At 38.2% G+C, this 21689-nt stretch overlaps 1 protein-coding gene across 1 annotated transcript in view; it reads left to right on the forward strand.

The window, feature by feature from the left end:
- Positions 1-21689, forward strand: part of LOC136766688 (phospholipid-transporting ATPase ABCA1) — a 287811-nt gene that overhangs the window by 147575 nt on the left and 118547 nt on the right. The window contains exons 23-29 of the mRNA XM_066720398.1: positions 2963-3177; positions 7896-7971; positions 9266-9468; positions 10351-10399; positions 12357-12464; positions 12989-13024; positions 13941-14080. Coding sequence (XP_066576495.1) covers positions 2963-3177; positions 7896-7971; positions 9266-9468; positions 10351-10399; positions 12357-12464; positions 12989-13024; positions 13941-14080 — 827 coding nt within the window. The remainder of the gene's footprint in view (positions 1-2962; positions 3178-7895; positions 7972-9265; positions 9469-10350; positions 10400-12356; positions 12465-12988; positions 13025-13940; positions 14081-21689) is intronic.

A 21689-nucleotide genomic window follows, 5' to 3' on the forward strand; every position in this document is an offset into this window, starting at 1 on the left:
AGGCTGGAGCCCAAGCGGCTCGCCTGCGTAACACCAAAAGCCTGCTGGCCCTTTACCTGGCCCAGCTGGCTGAGGCCCCGGTCCCAGCCACTTAATCACAGGCTCCGCCCCCTATGAGAGATAGCAGTGGCAGCCGACCTGCTGGTCAATGTGATGCGTCACGGCGCAAGGGCAACTGCTCCTGCTCTTTGGCAGCCATTGTTTTGGCAAGCCGCCAGCTCTGGCTGTCACAGGCAAGACGGGTGACTATCACGGACAGGACGCTCCTCATAGATGCGCCCATATCGCCGGGCTTTACTTTCAGCCCCTCCATGGAGGAGATGCTGTTGCACACTCCCCAGGAGAGGGAACAGGCCCTGCAGGCGCTCCCCATGGCTGTCCAGTGCCTGGCCTTAGGTCCTGGCTTCCGGCGGTACGGCATGGCATGTGTCAGGAGGATGGCTGGCAGACACCAGCCCCTTTCCCCTCCTGCGTTGCAAGGGGGTCCACGTCTTCAATTATGCGATGGCGCCAGAGATACACCCGTGTCTCTCCCTCTTCTGTCTGAGAGCTCACATCAGGGTGTCCCCTTGCCAGAGGCTTCTGGGCCTCCTAGCGGCGGCATTAGAGATCCTTCCTCTCGGCCTCCTTCGATTCAGGACGCTACAGTGGTGGTTCGGGTCTTTACAGATGCATCTCCGCCACACATGACCACGCTGTCTCCTTTACTCGTTCCCACCGTTCCCCCTTCTCCCAGTGGTCCTGGAGAAGGTCAGGAGGGAACGAGCCACGGTGGCCTCGCAGATTCTGGTTTGCAGACCTGATCGCCCTCCTCCACGGAGAGCCCTGGCAACTCCCAGTGAGAGCAGATTTGTTGTCCCAGGTGCAGGGCACGCTTTGGCACCCCAATCCGGGCCTCCTCCAACTCTGGGCCTGGCCCCTGAGTGGGAGCATTTGATTGCCTGGGGTTTGTCAGATGTGGTAGTAGCCACTATTCAGTCAGCGAGCACTCCCTCTACAAGGTAGCAGTATTCTTACCGCTGGTGGACGTTTAGCACCTGGTCAAGTGGTCAAGACCCAATTAATTGCCATATTGGGGTCATATTACAGTTTGTACAAGAGCTGTTGGACCAGGGCAAGTCCCCATCCACGCTCAAAGTGTATCTGGTGGTCATCTCTGCAATGTCATGTTCGGATTGATGGCGAGCCTCCTGGGTCTCATTTCTTGGCTGTGCAGTTTCTAAAGAGAGTTTGACGGCTGCGGCCTCCTCACACCCCTTCACTGCCCGCATGGCGCCTTGATGTAGTGCTGGACGCACTTTTCCAAGCCTCATTTGAGCCACTGAACTCAGCTGAGCTTAAGCTAGTGTCACTTAAGACTGCATTTTTGCTGGCAATCAACTCTGCAAAACGTGAGCGAGTTACACACCCTGTCCATACACCCATCGTGTGTCTGTTTTGCGGGAGAGGGCTCCAGGGTCACGCTACAGCCTAACCCTCTCCATTTCATGTCAACAGGCCTATTGAGTTGATGGCTTTTCATCCTCCTTCATTTGCTTCGGAGCAAGAGAGTCGGCTTCACCTGCTCTGCCCTGTGCAAGCCCTAACGCACTAAGGACATTCAGCACTCAGACCAATTGTTTGTGTCTTATGGAGCGCGGACACAGGGCCAGGCACTTTCAAAGCAGTGCCTCTCGCATTGGATTGTGGACACTATTACCATGGCTTACGAGTCCACGGGGACCTCGGTGCCTGAACACCTGGTGGCCCACTCGACTCGAGGCGTTGCCACATCATGGGCCCTTTTTCAAGGCGCCCCCTTGGCAGACATTTGTGCGGCTGCAGCTTGGGCTTTCCCGCTTACATTTGCCCGGTTCTAAAGGTTGGATGTTACGGGACCGGTCCCTTCCATTGGGAATCCGGTGTTGGCTGCAGTTGAGCCAGGATCTGGCTCCTGATTTCCTCCCAGTCTGCCCCTGTTAAGTGCATCCTGATGGACCTATTTGAACTGTGTCTTCCCTTCCACCGGACTATGCCTTCCAGTCGAGCAACCACGCGAGCTGCTCCTGGACTTGCTGACAGCCTGTCGATGTGTTCCCAGTGTCTGTCATGCAGCCAACAGGTACGTTGCCTTATGAGGCTGCCTGTATATAGTTTGTTCATTATTGCATTGTGTTACGGTGGTGCATGCGTCTGGCCTGTACCCCATTATGTTAAACAGCAGGACTGTGGCTCCGTTCTGGCTTCTGTAGACTGGAGCTCACTGCCACTGTTCCCAGCTGATGGCGATCGAGTTTGTTAACTGTCTTTCTGTGTTCATAGTTATTTGGTCAGCAGGTCTGTGGCCCGGCTGTGTGCCATAGAGCAAGAGACCGCTGCTGCTGTCCTCAGCGGTAAGCACTTGAGCGGCCTCTCATGTTCCGCTGTGTACATAGTTAATTTGTCATCACAGTAGAGCTAATGTTGCCCTGTGTTAGCTGGTCTAATCAGCAGGCGTCAACTGCTCCTGTGTTCCGCTGGTGGCGCATGAGTGGTTCCTACGCCCCGTGTGTATATAGTTCGTTTGTACGACATTTTAAGTGGTCAGTACAGTGGAGCTCTCCGCTCTGTACTGTTCAGTTGAGTTGGATGCTCCTGTGCTGCGTGGAGGCAGCATGAATGTTCCAGCTGCCAAGTGATATATATTGTTGTTCATTTGTAAAACATTGTAGAGCTGGTGTGGTCTCGCTTTTAGCTGGGCTAGTGGAGCAAGCGGCCAATGCTCCATATATATATGTATAAATATATGTGTGTGTGTGTTTATACAAATGTTGAAAACAAATCCATATTGTATTTCTATTTGTTATCAAATTGCATTTGAAATGTTATTGCAAATATCTTAAGTGATCTAAATAATATTTTCCACTATGGATGGATGGACAGACAGAAAGACAGACATAGACACATATAGATGTAGCATGTTTACTCATGTATTGTTTTGCAGGCCGCACAATTATCTTGTCTACGCACCATATGGATGAAGCAGATATTCTGGGAGATCGTATCACCATTATTTCCCACGGGAAGATGTGCTGCTGTGGGTCCTCATTGTTTCTGAAAAAATGTTTTGGAAGTGGATACTATCTCACTCTCGTCAGCTCAGGAGAGAACAAAATGTCAGCGCAGCGCTCTGATCTCCGGCTGGCAGAGGGGGCTGAGGTAAAAAATTAAATAAATACATAAATAAAGAGAGATGTTCTGGTCTTGTAAGCACAAATTGTAGTTCTGAGAGTTTGCACACACCCTGTCTTACCTCAGTTCAATCAACTGGAATCTTTAGGTTTCTCTAGGCTGAACCAGTGTTCAACAAACTGAAAATATATAATTGATAAATATAGTTTAATGAACAATATTTGTTCAACTAAATCACCAAAAGACATTTTAAATGAAGGGTGTGAATACTTTCAATTACGACTGCATAATTTTCAGTCAATTTATTATTCGATAGTCTCTTCACAGCTTTCTTCCCACCCCCTGTGTAGGAACAGAATGACTGCAACCCCTAAAGCTTCACAGTGGCAACAAGGCGTAACCAAAAAGTCATGCTTATTTCTCTGCGTCTACCCCTGAGTATGAGCCCTAGTACCAATAAACTGCTACAAACAAGTAGAATTCAAGAAAAGGGTGAGATGTTAGAGATGTTAATTAGAAGATTGCAGGTGATTTATAAATCAAGATATTTATTATCATAGTATCAGATATACAATGTGTTTACCTATGTCTTTGTACTGAAACATACATGTCACAATTTTTTCCATGCAAAACATATGGTGTGGAAATTGTAGTCACCACATCATTTATATCCTGCTGATAACTGCCTTATAACAGATGCTTCAAATCATGCTTAAAGGTCTAATTGCCCATTCTTTCTTTAGTAAAAGTGCTTTTCATTAACGTTAAGTTCGAACATACACATCCATTTCATTCTAAAAAATAGAAATATTCAAATTAAAAAATGTAGGGAAATGCTCTCTATACTGATATCTGTACTCCATGTATCTTTGAGTGCATGTAACACACTATAAAATCAAAATGCAAAAGTAAACAGTGTCATTACTCTGGATACAAAAATGATTGGTCAGTGTTATGTCAGTATATGACAAAAAAAAAGAGCTTGTTTTCATTTATGTCAGATAAATAAAACTAGTTGCATTGGATAAAATATCTGCAAATTACATTTTTTTGTTTGTTTGTTTTACAAGAATGCCGTAAACCCATGTTTGGTTGGTTTCCAACCAGAGGTTGTGTTCACATTGGTATTCATTACTGTCCTCTGTCACAACCTTTGAATTAACTGTTGCCCTATTTGTGCAAAAATGTCCTCCAAGAAGAATAACAAGTAAGGCATGCATTACAATGAATGTAAATTGTTAAACAATTATAATACAGTTCAAGAACTCTTCATGAATTCATTACTTCAGTTCATTAATTATAAATATCCATGACTGCTCAAGAAACATAAATAACAAAAACCTTTGCACTTTTACACTTAATTAAATTAACAATAGTTGATGTGCATAATATACTTTAGCATTGAATTATCTACATATGTAAGTAAAGAACCATTCTCTAATGTTAACCTGTGGTAAAACATAAATAATCATTAAGAACTAACTGATTTAATATTTTGATGCACAAGAACCACCACATTTAATCAGAGGAGGTGAACTGAGTACAGCTGTTTTCCCCTTTTGATAGAATACAGTTAATTTTGCAGATGCAAGTAATGACACCTTGTATCTTAAATTAGTTAATTAACCAGAACATGGATTCTATTTGCTTTAATACTGCTCTTTACTTTTGTTTTCAAGATTTACATACAAATATGGAATACATCTTATTCTAAACAGCTGCATAGTGGTATACCCCTCCCTAGTGGAACCCTGATTGGTACAGGGCTCTTTGAATGCCTGTGGCTTAATGTATTGGAAAACAAAATGGGATATTGTTTCAGTGTAGAATACAAGGTCTGACATCAGAGTTGAATTGCCCTCACAGGGTGCACCTCAGACAGCTCAAGCAACACAGTCCTTATAATGACAAACCTGCTATCCCGGAGCATAGTTGATTTCAACACTCTTGAGAACCCAGGGGGATTATGTCACAGTAAGGTTCATACATGCAATGTGTCCCGTTACATAAGCATCTGATAGAGCAATACAAAAGATTATATGTACACACACACACAATATGTATCATTGTCCTTCAGTATTGACAGGGGATTATGTTTTTGAGAGGTGTAGTCTTAGATGGCTCCCCTTCAAAAATCACAGCAGATTGCTTTATATGCATGACATACATGTCTCTATCATGAAGCAGGGGTGTCAGATGACAAATTCAAGCTCCCTAAGTGGAATACAGATTGCCAGTCCAATCCAACCATTCTCAATATGGTAATGATTCACTATTTTTTCTCACTTATGTGCTGTACATTTGTTGTTAATTTTCTGAAACAGTAAAAGTAGCCCTTAATTATTCTGATATGTGGATGCTGCACTCCAGCTATTGAAATTCATTGTGGTGGCTTTGTGCGATTTTCCTCGTTCAGTGGGTGTCCTTCTCAGTACGTGAAACGTCTGACACCGTTTTGCAGCGTGATGCTAATTGTGATGAGGAAAACACTTGATACAGCTCTTTGCAGAGCTTTACACACTTAATTGTAATCAATAGGAGTAAATGAATGAAGTGCATGGTGGCCAGGAGGGCTGCAGCAATTACCATTCATCTGCAGGCTGTCAGTTGGGAATTGGATAATTTGTTAAAATAATCATTTATAGAATTGTGCATGCATCTGCCTGGGTGGGACTGTTTGTTTCTGAGAGAGTGAAAGCAATTCCACAACACTCTGCCTGTGTGTGGAGCTCGGAGGATCTGCACTCATGTCGTCTACGTGGGTTGCAAGGAGGCAGTCCAGGTTTAGTCACCCTCAGAAACAGCACTGAGATAAATTGTGATCATAATAACACAGACTCAAATACACACACATATATATATTATTCACCCATAATAAGATTACACCAAATTTATTTGTGGGGGGCACCCTATCTGCACTAACCACTCTCTCTCTCTCTCTCTCTCTCTCTCTCTCTCTCTCTCTCTCTCTCTCTCTCTCTCTCTGCATGTATTTGTGCATTGAGGTGAAGTGGTCTTTATTAAAAGTCTCAGAAGAGTATTCTTGTACAGCTTGATGAGAACTCTACCTTAAATGTATATCAATTGCTGTTTAATTAAAGTAATGCCATCAGTACAGAGGGAAACCAAAGACATTAATATTGTGTCAGCTCAAGTCATGCGGTTATTTTGTTCTCTTATAGTGGTTTTGTGGTAAGACAATGAGATCAGACAAGAACTTTTAGCTGGAAATAATATGTTTTTGACAAAAAAAAAAATTAATTATATGTATGCATTTTCGACTAAAAAGATGCTCAGCTGCCAAGGGAAATCAAAATAATTTCAAAAGAAATTGGGCACTAACACTGACAGAACAATGTATAATTTGCTAATGCCTTTATGTTTTGGATTTTCATTATAAACCATCAGAACAGATGAACATATTTTTTGAGAAATATCATATCAGTTTTCAGCTGCATTTTTTCTAAGATCCTGATATGCAATTTTACAGTCAAAGTTAACCTGGCTCAGTTGTCAAATCATAGAAATGTACATGTAGCAATAAGATAAATGAAGAAATGAGTTCAGAGTGTGCAATTTCAGAATGTAGGAAGAGGCAGCAAAATATAGCCTCCATAGCAAACTAATTAGTTAAAATGACACTTTTCATATTACATTGGTTCCTTCTAACCCCCTGCTAAACTATTTAATTTTTACACATAAAGAAAACAAAGGGGGTTATCTTATGTAAAAATGTACATAATGTACCCATTAATGTTTATTGATGTGCTCATGAACAAAGATAAATACATTTATTTTTTCAAAACAGAATAATTACAAATGAAAAAGAAACCTGCACACAAGATTAAACTGCATAACATTTGTGAAATGATAAAACTGTCAATTACACTTCATTGCCCTTTGTTGATACAAATGTTCCCTTCATAAATGGAATGACAATCAATTGCAACGTGTAATCATTCTCAGCAACCAAGTTATTAGAAACCTAAACTTTTTTGATGTCGAATTAGCAGTACAGATCTTCCGAACTGTATGTGTTACATTTCACAATGTATTGTTCCACCCAATGCATTTGATTAATAAACCAGTACATGTTTTTCTATCGCTTATTTTGATAAATTAATCATTAGAGAATACCAGATGGTGTTTATTTCAGCCACTGTTAGGCTTATTACATTAGTTCTTGCTGTATATAACAAATGACACTCTGTCCTGTCTATGGTTTGCTTTACAGTTCCAGAACGTAAGGCAATTGCCCTCTTTTGCACACCTTGACAAAGAACTAAGATGCCAAAAACATCAGATCATGAGATACACTTCTCATCCAGTGTTAAACTTTTACTTATGCCAAAGCCTTTTGTGTTAAAAAGAAAAGCAATAATGAATGACATGTCCAACATTCATTCTTACATAATTAGTTATTGGACTAAAAGAATAGCTGAAAGATTTTTTTTTTTTCCCCATTTGTACATTAGGTGAATAACGAACAAATAGTTACAGATGAATACAACTCTTCATTTTGTTTTTGGACACTTTAATCAACCTGCCTGCATGTTTGGATCAATCAATTTCAACAATTACTTCCATTCATCTTCGTCCTGCCATTCATCCCCTGGCAGCCAGGGGATCGCAAAGTAATTGAATTTAGCTGAAATCTAATACAAGGACAAATTGTGACATGCTGTGTATAATCAGTTTGCAAGTACTCCTCTGAATGTTTTTCCTTTTTTTTCTTTCAACAACAGAATGATGATGTTTCTCACAGTGGTTGCTCAGATGAAGGCATTGGTAGTGAAAGTGGGAGCGATCAGGTCCTTTCAGGTAAGAATACTTTTGCAGAAACAAATCTCTAATATTTAACATCACAAATTTCCAATAACTCCAATGCTGTACAGAATAATGAAAATATCCATGATATATTTATCAGCAATGGAAACAAATAATGATGTAAGTGTAGATGTTTTTATTCCATTTGCTAGGAGTACAATGATAAATATACTACACTTCTAAATTAAGGAAACACTTTTTCTGCAGGTTACCACAGCAATATGACAACACGGGTTAAGTAACCAAATCAAGTATGTTTGTGTAGGCAAGCACTATTACAGCAGTGCTACAATACAACCCATGAAATGGGTTAACAGTTGAGTGTGTAACAATGGGAATTAAAATTCATAAACTTCACAAAGTCATATAACAATATCATTAGCTGAAAACAATTGGTATAACTCAATACACAAATGTGTCATCAGTGACCAAGTTTCCAAAAAGTGATCCTATCATTCTCTGTAAATAGGGGATGTGTGTGTGTGTGTGTAAATAAATAAACACAGTGCATATATACACACATAAGACCCATGTTTTGAGGAGGATGCCTTAAATCATCCTTCTGTGTTGTTAATTCATATTGAAGTGTAAGACAAGGCTATCCATTAGCAAAACAGGAAATCTACCTAACACATCCCAATAGATTAAGGTGATTTACGTATTAATATCCCAAAGAAATGTTGTAATCACTTTATTTATGTTTTCATTATTAAAATAAAATGTAGTTTAAAGTCTTCTTTATTGTTAATTGGGTATTTACATTATTTTGGCATTATAAACTGAAATCCGAGAGCTAATTGTTGCTTTCCTTATTTCTTCTGCAAATAGTTTTGTTGTATCTTTAATATATTTAATATCCATTGTTGTTGAATGTTGTGTGTGTGTGTGTGTGTTCATACTGTATACAGACGTTCACTGGGTTATGGACTTGACTACCTAAAAAGTCCCAGTAAATTAAAATTAAAGCATTTTCTAATACATTGTTTTTTATTTATGTATTTATTTATTTATTTTACAAAATGTGTTTACATAAAGTGCAATTGCTTGTTTGTATAGAATAGGATAAGACAAGACACTTTGCAATCCTGTACACTAGCCCATACTGTCAACATTAACAGTATATAAGAGTGCTTTACAATTTACGTAAATGTTCGATCAGGGAAAGTCTAAATATAGGTGGAGATCGAATCAGCTTAGAAACGTGATTCAAGCATCATGATCTTTTTGAATGATTATCCCTGCTATTTGAAATTGCACCTTTAACTCCAGTTGTATCTTACTTTAACAGGCATAAAGGCTTTAAATGATCTCATTAAGCAGTATGTCCCAGAAGCTCGGTTTCTTGAGAGCATTGGTCAAGAGATAACCTACATCCTACCCTACACTGGAGCACAAAATGGCACATTTGCTAAACTCTTTAAAGAGCTGGATTTGGAAATTTCAAACCTGGGTATAACAAGCTATGGAATTTCAGATACCACCCTTGAAGAGGTAACATAGAACATTATATATATATTTCTTATTCTTTTAATATTTGAATTTAGGTGACTTAGAACATATTGCTTTGTGATAGGAGGTAAAAAAATCCATCATAGAAACATAGATCAAATAAGCCACTAACGCCAATAAAGTAGTTAAAAACAAATAGACAGCTGAAGGGCTATGGACAGTAATGGACGATAAATGAACTTAATGCTCCTAGATCAATTAGTTTAGTTGAGAACTAATGAACACCATCAATATTTATATTCATAAATAGACAGGCAACTATTGCTAATGTATCGAACAAAATACACCTCCTTTTGAATACATAATCAGCACTAGAAATGCATTTGTTGCAAACAGAAAGGTGGAATCCACTGAAAGCATTACTGAAACAATTGATAGCACCACAGAGAAACATAGGAAGGGGCATTTTCAGACATGAAATGCATTATTGATTTAAGTTGTTTCCTTTTTAAAAGATAAAAGATACGGTCCAAAACTTGCATCTGCAGAATTGAATCAATACTTTATGGGGCTTACAAGTTACAAGTCAAAGCTCAAGTATAACCTGTGTACAAAGCTCTCAAGTATATGACAATATAGTTACTGATGAAAATTTCTAAAATATATATAAAATAGTATATTCCCTTATATAGTATATAGAATTGTTTTTTTTTTTTTTTTACAAATGTATGTCATCATATGGTGCATTTATGTGAAACAATATGTCAGCATTAAAATAAAAATATATATTACAAATCTATTAAATCATACTGTAATATATATTTTTATATATTGTACATATCTGGTTCTTCCATTTTAAAATTGCTATTATAAATGTGAACCTTTTTATAAGATATTAAACTTAATACATTTCTAACTTGACAGATATTTCTGAAGGTGGCTGAGGACACTGGTGTTGATGTCGAAACAGCAGGTAAGAAAAAAAGTTGATTTGGAATGTTTTAAATTGTTAACTTTTTATATATCCATATATATATATATATATATATATATATATATATATATATATATATATATATATACATACACTTCAATAACATACACATTTTAATTAGATTAATGCATTAAACTGAAATCCACATTAAATAATTGATATATTAATTTCAATGCCATTGGAGTGCTTTCATGATGATTAAGTGATACCCATCTCTGTTTTCATTATGAATTGGTCTTTATTATCGTCAGTACTTTACCAAATTGTGCCATCTTAATGCTCCATTTTAACGTTTCACCTTCCTCAGTAATTTCAGTTAATATCATATCATTATTTCCATTGATTGCAATCATTTTTTAAGCTCAACTCAAACAGGAGTTTAGCGAATGAAGTTATGATACAGACCGGCTCTTGATTAAAACAAAAAGTCTCCTTTGTGAAGAGTCTGTGAGTGAGTCTTGGTATTTCAGTGTTTAATCTAAAGATAATGCCAGTGTTAGAATGATGGAACAGTTAGAACAGTAGTACCATTGTATCTGTGTGTTTCATATGGTCCACTTTGTTTCTACTTGATCAATATTATAATTATAGATTTATTGAATACATCTATTTAAAATTTGAAATGCAGCATCTATATTTCAGCCAGTTGAGGAGATGAGGAGTTTACTTATATATAATGAGCTAAGTTCTTACATCATTTGTTACACAATATATGTTACTCTTAATAATAATAATAATAATAATAATAATAATTATTATTATTATTATTATTATTATATATATATATATATATATATATATATATATATATATATTATATATATATATACATACACATACAGACAGGTGACTAAGGAAAAACCTGAATAAATGAGTTGAGGAACATATCGAATGCAGATGCCTCCAAACAGGTGTACTGCATGATACAATTAAGCAATTCATATCCTGTCATGCTCTGGGGTATGTATAAAAATGCTGAGCAGGCCCAGCTGACCTTGATTTTTGAACAAGATGGCAAGAGGGAAGTTCAGTGGTGCAGAAAACATAGGCACTGGTCTACAGATATGTGGAAAAAGTGATATGGTCAGATAAGTCATCCTTCACCATATTCTTGACAAGTGGGCGAGTGCATGTGTGGGACACCAAGAGAACGGTACAGGCCTGACAGCTTGACCCCTACAGTGAGGGGGTCCGGAGGCTCTGTTATGCTGTGGGGGGATTTTCCTGGCATGGTTTGGGTCTACTTGTGCACTTAGAGTGAAGGGTCACTGCAAATCATTACAAAGTTATTTTGAGTGATCACCTTTATCCTATGGTGAACCATTTCTATCCTGATGGGAGTGGTCTCTTCCAGGATGACAATGTCCCCATCCACAGGGCACGAGGGCTCACTGAATGGTCTGATGAGTATGCAAATGATGTGAATCATATGCTATGGTCTTCGCAGTCTCCAGATCTCAACCCAATTGAACACCTACGGGAGATTTTGTACCGACATGTTAGACAGCGCTCTCCACCACCATCACCAAAACACCAAAATGAGAGAATATATTTTAGAAGAATAGTGTTCATCCCTCTAGTAGATTTCAGAGACTAGTAGAATCTGTGTTAAGAGCATTGGCCATACAATTAATAAGGATGTGTTTTGAAAACCATATTCTCTTGATCATTACATAATAATAATCATCATCATCATATTGGGGCTATGACAAGACATAATCCTAAACCCACTAAAAAAGTGTCCATTTTTTTGCTCTTGTACTCCTCTAATCCTGTGTGTGCACTATTAGATTCAAACCAAATAAACATCATTGTGTAAAGAAATAGTTTTTAAAAATAAATTAAGCAATATCTTATTCTGTTTTAAATTCTTTATTAAGGTTACAGAGTTAAATGCTGCACTCATCTAATGTGGTTTATTTTGTTCCATAATCAGATGTCAATGAAACATTTGTAAGAGACTGGAAGAGGAGTTCAAGGATTTCGAAACAGAACAGCATATCCAATGTTGGAAAGAGTTCTGAGCTTCTTATTGACAGAAATGGTATGGATTTAATTTTATATATATATAGGAAGTGCATTCCTAGCTATAAAGGAACTGTCTGTCATACCGTTTATGTGATGAATTAATAATTAACAAATAATAATAATAACACATAAAGTGTGCGTTAAAAACCGTTACAAGATTTCTATATTTTGTTACGAATATAGGCAATAGGTGACCTAAATATAATTTGAGTGTTTAATCTTAAAATATATATCAATAATAGATTAGGCAAAGAATTGTAGGGTAAAATAGGATAGACCTTGGAATCAGGAAAGTAAGTAAGGAACTTAAGTAGGGTTTTCTCTTGAAACTGAATTTGACTGCACTGCCATTACCCTTATGCATGACAACTCAGAAATGTGAGCTTTGCAGAGTAGCACATATATATACCTCTTTAATTTATATTTCATTTAAATGTGTGTGTCTGTATATATGCATACAGTCTGGTACATATACAGACCTAAAGGAAAGTATGTTTAGCTTTATCCATGTATTCTCTTCTCTGTTTTGTGCCGCTGAAGAAGGGGGGAATGGGAAGTTCATAAACCGAGTTCAAGGTATGTATGGAAAGAAAAGTAATTAGTTGTGGTCTTCCTTGAGCAAAACTCTCTTCCCTGGAGTGAGTCTCTTTATAGAAACCATTGATTTAGTTTTCAATTGATCTCTTGGCACAACATTATGTGGGGCTCCCAAGTGGCTTGACCATTAAAAGCTTCTGCTTGGAGCACAGGTTGAGCCCTATTGTCCAGAAAATGCTGCTTTCAATCTGGACAATGCCATGGCTGAGTATGACTGTGATACCCCATTGGGTACCGTGCCACTGGTTGAGCTGTTCCTGGGTTATGTAGACTTTACCTGGACCATATTTTATTGCTTTCTTACTCCTTGGACTTACTATGCACCTGTCAGACTCCAGTGTTAACAGAGATTTTTGCATTAGTCCATTTTATTAAACAATAGCTGTTTATATATATAAAATATATAATCTGATTGCCAGCATGTACAAAACACAGACTAATTAAAGAGCCTGAAGAGTCTTTTTGATTAAAGTCTAATCCATAGAAAGGATTGGAATAATGTACTTCCTCTAATCCACTGACTACTTTTCAGAATCCAGAAATCATCTGTGGATGTTGTTTGTTTTTCAGCTTTATGCACAGCTTATTTACTTTCCCCAGTACAACATTCTTTCTGAAAAGCTACTTTTAATGAAAGCAATACCACAAGGAGCAATATCTGCAGAGAATCCTACCAAACACACACAAGAGGATATGCAACTTATAACAAAATTACACCACAAAAAAACAAAACAAAACAAAACAAAACCGCATCACTCTGGGAAATATTAAGGATTAGATTAGTTTTTTATATTTGCTGAATTTTTCATTTGCAGAGTAAGAACTGTTCCTTGTACAATATACATTGTGGAGTGACATTCTGATTAATATACCTTCCCTTGTGTTTACATTTTAGATTCCAAAAGGCCAGACAGCATGAATGGGAAAGGTTCTCATGTTATCACTGGGTGGAAGCTGATCCGCAGACAGTTTCTTGCTCTTTTCATTAAAAGATTTCACCATGCCCGCCGAAGCCGCAAAGGGCTCATTGCACAGGTACTGTGTGGAGAGCGTGATTAATGTAGTGGTTAGATCGCCTAAGTGACAACCATTTTACTACTGAATTCTCTTTGGTATTCCGTCCTTTGTGCTGCATAATATTCATTTGACATGATTAAATCACCGAATGGGCTCTTTCCTTTTCATATTTACCACTGCAGCCACAAAAGGTACATCATATTGTTTTAGAGTAAGAAGATGCTATTATAAAAAGTCTTGTGTGAATTCTGCAAACATTATTACAGTGAATATTAATTATTTGAGCATATTTGTACTTTCGCTTATTACTAACTCATCACAGCCAACTTCTCCTACCTCTCCAACTGAACACATCATGCCTTCATGAAATTCAATATCAATTAATCCCTAATATAAAGAAATAAGTTTTTGTAAGAATTGTAATTACAATTGTCTATCAAATTCATGCAACTGACACTTTTATTTTGTATTTAAAAAACACCACAAATTTAAGAGACCATCATCACATAATGCATTTTCACAAGACAAATTTAGTATTTTATATTCATTCAACCTTTTAATTGATCTTTTGCTTTTTAATCTTAGTTTTTTGAGAAACTGTTGCTGATTACTAAAATGCTTTGTAGATTAATTCCGACAGCTCTTCTTCTTATCTGCAGTGTAGAGGAAGTTCAATATTTAGTGCTTTTGCCATGTGATTTCTAGTTTTGTTTTACACTTTTGACAGTTTTTGTATCAATTTTTTAAATCCCGGTGTCTACCAGAGTTGAGGAAAGTAACACACCATTTTATTTATGAAACTGCTTTCTGACAGCTTCCTGAGCCTGGAGTTAATATACCTTGCAAACATATTTTGCCTTTTCCTGGGCCAAATTAAATAAACCTTTCAATCCACCTGCCCATTGGATATAACAACTCAGGTAGCTTTGCATCAAGATCAAAAATGTAGTCCATGATAAGCAAAATACAATCTTTTTAGGTGGTTCAATGTTTACAATAAATCTAAACTGTGGTCTAAAAAGCTGATGACAATTTATTTAATCATACATATTTTTACAGATTTCTTCTCATTTTAGATTGTAATGTTATCGTCTTTCTGCAAACGGCAGACTATCCAAAGTATTTCAGAAGCCTGAGTTCTCAATTTCCTCACATGCAAATGCAGTTTAAACCAACAGTTTCTTCAAAGCACTTTGACTCCACCTTGTGCCTCCATTTTTGTTGTCGTTGTTTTCATGACTGTTTTTGCTCAGGTTGTATTCAGATGGTTACATTCACAAATTTGCACATAGCTAGTTGTATTATTATTTTCTCTCAACCCATATACAAATATCCTTCTCTGGTAGCTAATACTATCTATTCCAAAAAATCATAAAGCATACTACCAGGTGGTACTGCTATGTATTCAACATGTTTTGAATGAATTGTGTACATCAGCTCCTCTCCACTAGCTGTGAATGTTTTATCTTATCTGAAGGCTTTAGTAGTCTGCAGTTGCCAAGGAGACAGTTGTGTGTGTAAATTCTATATGTACTGCTCAAACTTCTACAGTAGGTTTAGTCCCACTGTCAGCTCTGTGGTTAGTTATTTAATTTTCTGTCATTTATAAACGAGAGAGCAGCATAGGAGAGTGTTTCTGCTTACCTCGAAGCACAGTATTACACTTGCATTTATAGACCAGAACTGTTGTAAAAGACAACCATGTAATGGAGGATGTCATAAAAATCTTAGTTTGATTTTGCATTCATATTGTTCTGTTACGGTGTAATGGAGGCTTTAGCTAAGAGTGTCAGATTTTTCTTTTGCTTATTGATTGATGGAAGCATCAGCATCATTCCGGACTCCATGTTTTTGTTAGATATCAGCACAGCAGTTGAAAAGATAGATCCCTATTCCAAAGCAATAGCAACTATGATACCCTCCTAAAAAAAGGGTATTGTTGTATATTGCTGCATAAAAACATCCCCCATTCAGTCATCCAGTCTTAGGTGTTTCTCATACACACTATGCACTGTACATATCAGTATTCCCTTTTCACGTGCACACACACTCACATACACAAACACACACATATATATTTTCTCACTGCACAGCTGACAAAGGCTTTAACATCATGTAAACAACCCTATTGTCAGCAGATATGTTGTGGTGAAGTAATCTTTTCAAACAGACCCCTAGGGAATACAAATCAGATGATGGCATCTAACACAGGAAGACTGATGTATCGAGAAACGTTGGAATTGTTGAGGAAATGACACCACTCTCTTTATGTTATTGTTGTGATCCAGACTGAGATGAACTTTGGCACCCAGAGCTTTGCAGCGTAGGCTTGCAAATGAAGGCAGTGCTTTCTCAGCATGGGGCTCAGGTGCCACCTCCACGATAGCTCACTGAATTGTGTCCACTGGGTTTCAAAGGACAAGGCTTTCTAAAAATGTTGCCAATAATATAACCGCCTTCCCTGAAACACACCCCTTAGACTCTTTCACTTGATGGTAGACTTTCAATCCAAATATGAAGGTAAAAATATATACAATTACACATTATTATTTTTCCTTGGGAGGTGTTTTCATCAGACATGTTGTGCTAGTGGTCTTTCATTCAATTAAGCTCACTTCAACTCATTTAATGGTTAATGTGTATTTTAGTATATGTAAATCTCTCAATTGTTTAAGTTTTGGAAACACAGCAAGTTTAGCTAGATCTCAAAACATCTAGGTATATCTTAATTTAACCAAATACTTCATTTTCTTGTTCATTCATATTACTTGTGCATAATCATGTAATTACCTTAATGTGTATCATCATTTATTGTGATTTACATTTTCACAGCCAGTGTGCCATGTTCTTCTTGAAGGAGTTATGCCATTATGTTTTATACAGGATTTGGTTTATGGCGCAATTCCATTGTAATTTTAGTCCCCTTTACTCTTTATAAGTTATAATGGATCCACAACTTCCATGTGTTTGATGCACACTTTTGTTTTTTTTAATTCCCTGTATGTGTGTTTGAAAAACACAACATTCCTTTAGCATATCAATATTAATTAGAGTAAATTATTCTTAAAGGTATATGATCTCTTGCAAAAATAATGCATAAAGAGAAGGAATTCACAGAATTTTCTGCATCTTAGATAGATACCTCTACTGGCATATATCACACAGCACACATCCATACAGACACCTGTCAGTGCAGGCAAGTACACACACCTGGTCCTGATTTGGGCAACCCTGTACTGTATAAAAAGATCAGACAGACATGGCCTATTTTAATTGTACCAGAAAGGTGTTTGATATCCTTTCGAGGAAAGACAGTATTGTCTCTAAGTGATTTTGTTTGATATTGATATTTTGTATTGAGGAACCGCTTTGGCTACAGAGTAGCACTGGATTAGGGACACAATTATGGAACCAACCCTGAGAGACCTTTACCTGACTACAAGATCTGCCCTGCAACAATGACCGCTACCCAAGTATTAATACCAGGAACCTGTTTTGTGGCCCAGGAGATAGTCATATTTCCTATATTTCATGTTTCAGCCTTTGTTAACATTATTTAAGTTTGCCATTGCACATGGCCTAACGATTCACTGCTTTGCCTACCTGTTACAGAATTTGTCTGTGGACACAGCATCTCTTGGAATCCATTCGATAGCTTCCTTGGTCCATCTTTGATCTGTTCTTCTTGCAGTGTGTCCTGCCCACTACCATCTTGACATTTTCACTTTTTCAGTGATTTCACATATATTGGTTTATTATTATTATTATTATTATTATTATTATTATTATTATTATTATTATTATTATTAATTTCTTGAGTAGGTTTCCTTTCAACAGAGTGCTGTTTCTTCAAAATGTAACCATCCCATTGTCACTCTTCCAATCTTCTGTTGTGATTTTTTGTTTGAGGTAGTTATACTTTTTAACTTCTCCAAGAATTCGTTGATCAACTTACATTTTCATAGATTTTATAAAGTTTGTACACATGACTTTGGTTTTACTATATATCTATATATACTATATCCGTCCTAATAGACGCACAATGTGCGAAGACAAGACCCTTTGCATGCACGTCTGTTGTACAAAAAATCTTTTTTTTTTCTCCACAACGTCATAATTTTGGCACATTTATGTATATTTTGTCATTTGAACGTTATGACAATATTCAGCCGTTCTTGGAAACCTTCAGAGTTTTACCGATCATGAAAAGATGACACATGCGCATGCACATTCACCCTTCACCCTGTTATATCGGAAAACCTATGGCAAGCACATTTTAGTTTATTTCTTGTGTACGTGGATATCGCGTTTACAAAACAGTCTGGCGACCAGAAACCGGCGAGCAGGTGCTATTGTATTTTCCATTATAATGATTGGATTCATGATAACACTAGTAGAATCGGACTAGTTGTAAGAAGACACATGTAATGCTGTACAATGCGTGCAATTTTCAAGCACATGAAATACTGCAGACAAGTTAGACATAGAGATTGCAACTTGAACTTGATTTGCATTTATGCAGCTAAAATGCTGTAGGCATATTTTATACACATTGTTGTGTTAAATGTTGTTTAAGGAGTGACAACTCCAAGACAGCGGTTTCCAGTAAAACATGTAACGATTTAGTCTCGAGAGCAGAAGCTCTCACATAGTACATGAAAATCAACGATGTAACTGTACTGTACATTGCTTATAACTACGTAATACCCACACTGTAGAACTGTGTGTTAATGTAACTCCCTGCAGCAAAAGTCAAGAATGGGTATGCACAGTGTATTCAGGAACAGAGCAATTCAAATTAACTCAGTCAAACTGACCAGCTCTGTGCTTTTAGTGTTAAATTAGGCGATCATACAAGATCATACAGTATCCGACACAAACTGCAGGGTTACAAGACGCTAAAGGGAAAACTACATTCTAGCTTTGGATTCTAACTGGATTCGTAAGGAAACATTGAATACAAAGTAAAGATTTTCTGTTTAATTTGCAAGCAATGCATTTCTTACAAGGCCAGTGTGAGTAGTTTACAGTATCATTTGTGAGCAATTATAATGCTCTGTTTGCTGTAGCAATTATAATGTAGTTTGCTGATTATAATTATTCAGTGTTTTTTTAAATATACATATACACTCACCTAAAGGATTATTAGGAACACCATACTAACACTGTGTTTGACCCCCTTTCGCCTTAATTCTACGTGGCACTGATTCAACAAGGTGCTGAAAGCATTCTTTAGAAATGTTGGCCCATATTGATAGGATAGCATCTTGCAGTTGATGGAGATTTGTGGGATGCACATCCAGGGCACGAAGCTCCCATTCCACCACATCCCAAAGATGCTCTATTGGGTTGAGATCTGGTGACTGTGGGGGCCAGTTTAGTACAGTGAACTCATTGTCATGTTCAAGAAACCAATTTGAAATGATTCGACCTTTGTGACATGGTGCATTATCCTGCTGGAAGTAGCCATCAGAGGATGGGTACATGGTGGTCATAAAGGGATGGACATGGTCAGAAACAATGCTCAGGTAGGCCGTGGCATTTAAACGATGCCCAATTGGCACTAAGGGGCCTAAAGTGTGCCAAGAAAACATCCCCCACACCATTACACCACCACCACCAGCCTGCACAGTGGTAACAAGGCATGATGGATCCATGTTCTCATTCTGTTTACGCCAAATTCTGACTCTACCATCTGAATGTCTCAACAGAAATCGAGACTCATCAGACCAGGCAACATTTTTCCAGTCTTCAACTGTCCAATTTTGGTGAGCTTGTGCAAATTGTAGCCTCTTTTTCCTATTTGTAGTGGAGATGAGTGGTACCCGGTGGGGTCTTCTGCTGTTGTAGCCCATCCGCCTCAAGGTTGTACGTGTTGTGGCTTCACAAATGCTTTGCTGCATACCTCGGTTGTAACGAGTGGTTATTTCAGTCAAAGTTGCTCTTCTATCAGCTTGAATCAGTCAGACCATTCTCCTCTAACCTCTAGCATCAACAAGGCATTTTCGCCCACAGGACTGCCGCATACTGGATGTTTTTCCCTTTTCACACCATTCTTTGTAAACCCTAGAAATGGTTGTGCGTGAAAATCCCAGTAACTGAGCAGATTGTGAAATACTCAGACCGGCCCGTCTGGCACCAACAACCATGCCACGCTCAAAATTGCTTAAATCACCTTTCTTTCCCATTCAGACATTCAGTTTGGAGTTCAGGAGATTGTCTTGACCAGGACCACACCCCTAAATGCATTGAAGCAACTGCCATGTGATTGGTTGGTTAGATAATTGCATTAATGAGAAATTGAACAGGTGTTCCTAATAATCCTTTAGGTGAGTGTATATATATATATTTTTAACATTCACATTCAGCATTGTTATACTGTAATATCAATGCCTAGTATTTATTAATGTATTACTGTATGGCACAACCATTTAAAGACTGTTACGCTTATGCCCATCCATGCCCATTGATTAACCGATCAAATATTTAAATCGACTAACAGCCCTAATATATGTGTGTATGTACAGACGTGACAAATTAAAGGAAAAGCCAACATAAAGTGTCTCGGTAAGGTGTTGGGCCATCACGAGCTGCCAGAACAGCTTCAGTGTGCCTTGGCATAGATTCTCTGAAACTGTACTGGAGGGATGGAACACTATTCTTCCAAAAGATATTCCCTCATTTGGTGTTTTGATGATGGTGGTGGAGAGCGCTGTCTAACACATCGGTCCACAATCTCCCATAGGTATTCAATTGGGTTGAGATCTGGTGATCTGGTGGCCATAGCATATGATTCACATTATTTTCATACTCATCAGACCATTCAGTGAGCCCTCGTGCCCTGTGGATGGGGCATTGTCATCCTGGAAGAGACCACTCCCATCAGGATAGAAATGTTTCACCATAGGATGAAGGTGATCACTCAGAATAAGTTTGTCATGATTTGCAGTCACCCTTCCCTCTAAGTGGACAAGTGGACACAAACCACGCCAGGAAAATGCCCCCCTCACTGTAGGGGTCAAGCAGTCAGGCCTGTACCGTTCTCTTGGTGTCGCCTCACATGCACTCACCCACTTGTCCAGAACACAAGCCAGTTGAGTGTCTTTGTGACTGAAGCTCCTGCCATTCGTGACCTAATAATTACCCCTTGAAGAAACCCTCTTAAATTGACGAAATGGTAAAGAAGTCTTTTAATCAGGCCGGCCTGGAAGAAAACCAGAGTGAACTCATGTTCAAACAGCTTTCCTACAGAGCTCTTCCGGGTTTTACATTTTATACAGTAGTAAACAAAAGGTGAATAATGTCCAATCAGCAGAGGGCAGTGTCCCGGATGTGCATGTGGATTGGTTCAGCCCTCTGCTTCTCTACTTCCTCTTCCTACTTTGGAGTATAGGGTTACCAAGCACCGGGGGTGACGTCGCCGTTTCCTCCGCAAAGCATTCTGGGATGCGCAAAGGACTGTGGGGGAGAGAGTGGTTCGACGTGTTTTGCACGTGGAACCAGACAAAGAGAAAAGTGGCTGTGCAGGGGGAAGGAAGAGTTGTTCCACGTGGAACCAGAAAAGTGGGTGTGCAGGGGAAGAGAGAAAGACAGACAGACAGAACTATACAACAACATTTTATATATT

This window comes from Amia ocellicauda, chromosome 13 (assembly GCF_036373705.1).
Source record: "Amia ocellicauda isolate fAmiCal2 chromosome 13, fAmiCal2.hap1, whole genome shotgun sequence".
NCBI lineage: Eukaryota > Metazoa > Chordata > Actinopteri > Amiiformes > Amiidae > Amia > Amia ocellicauda.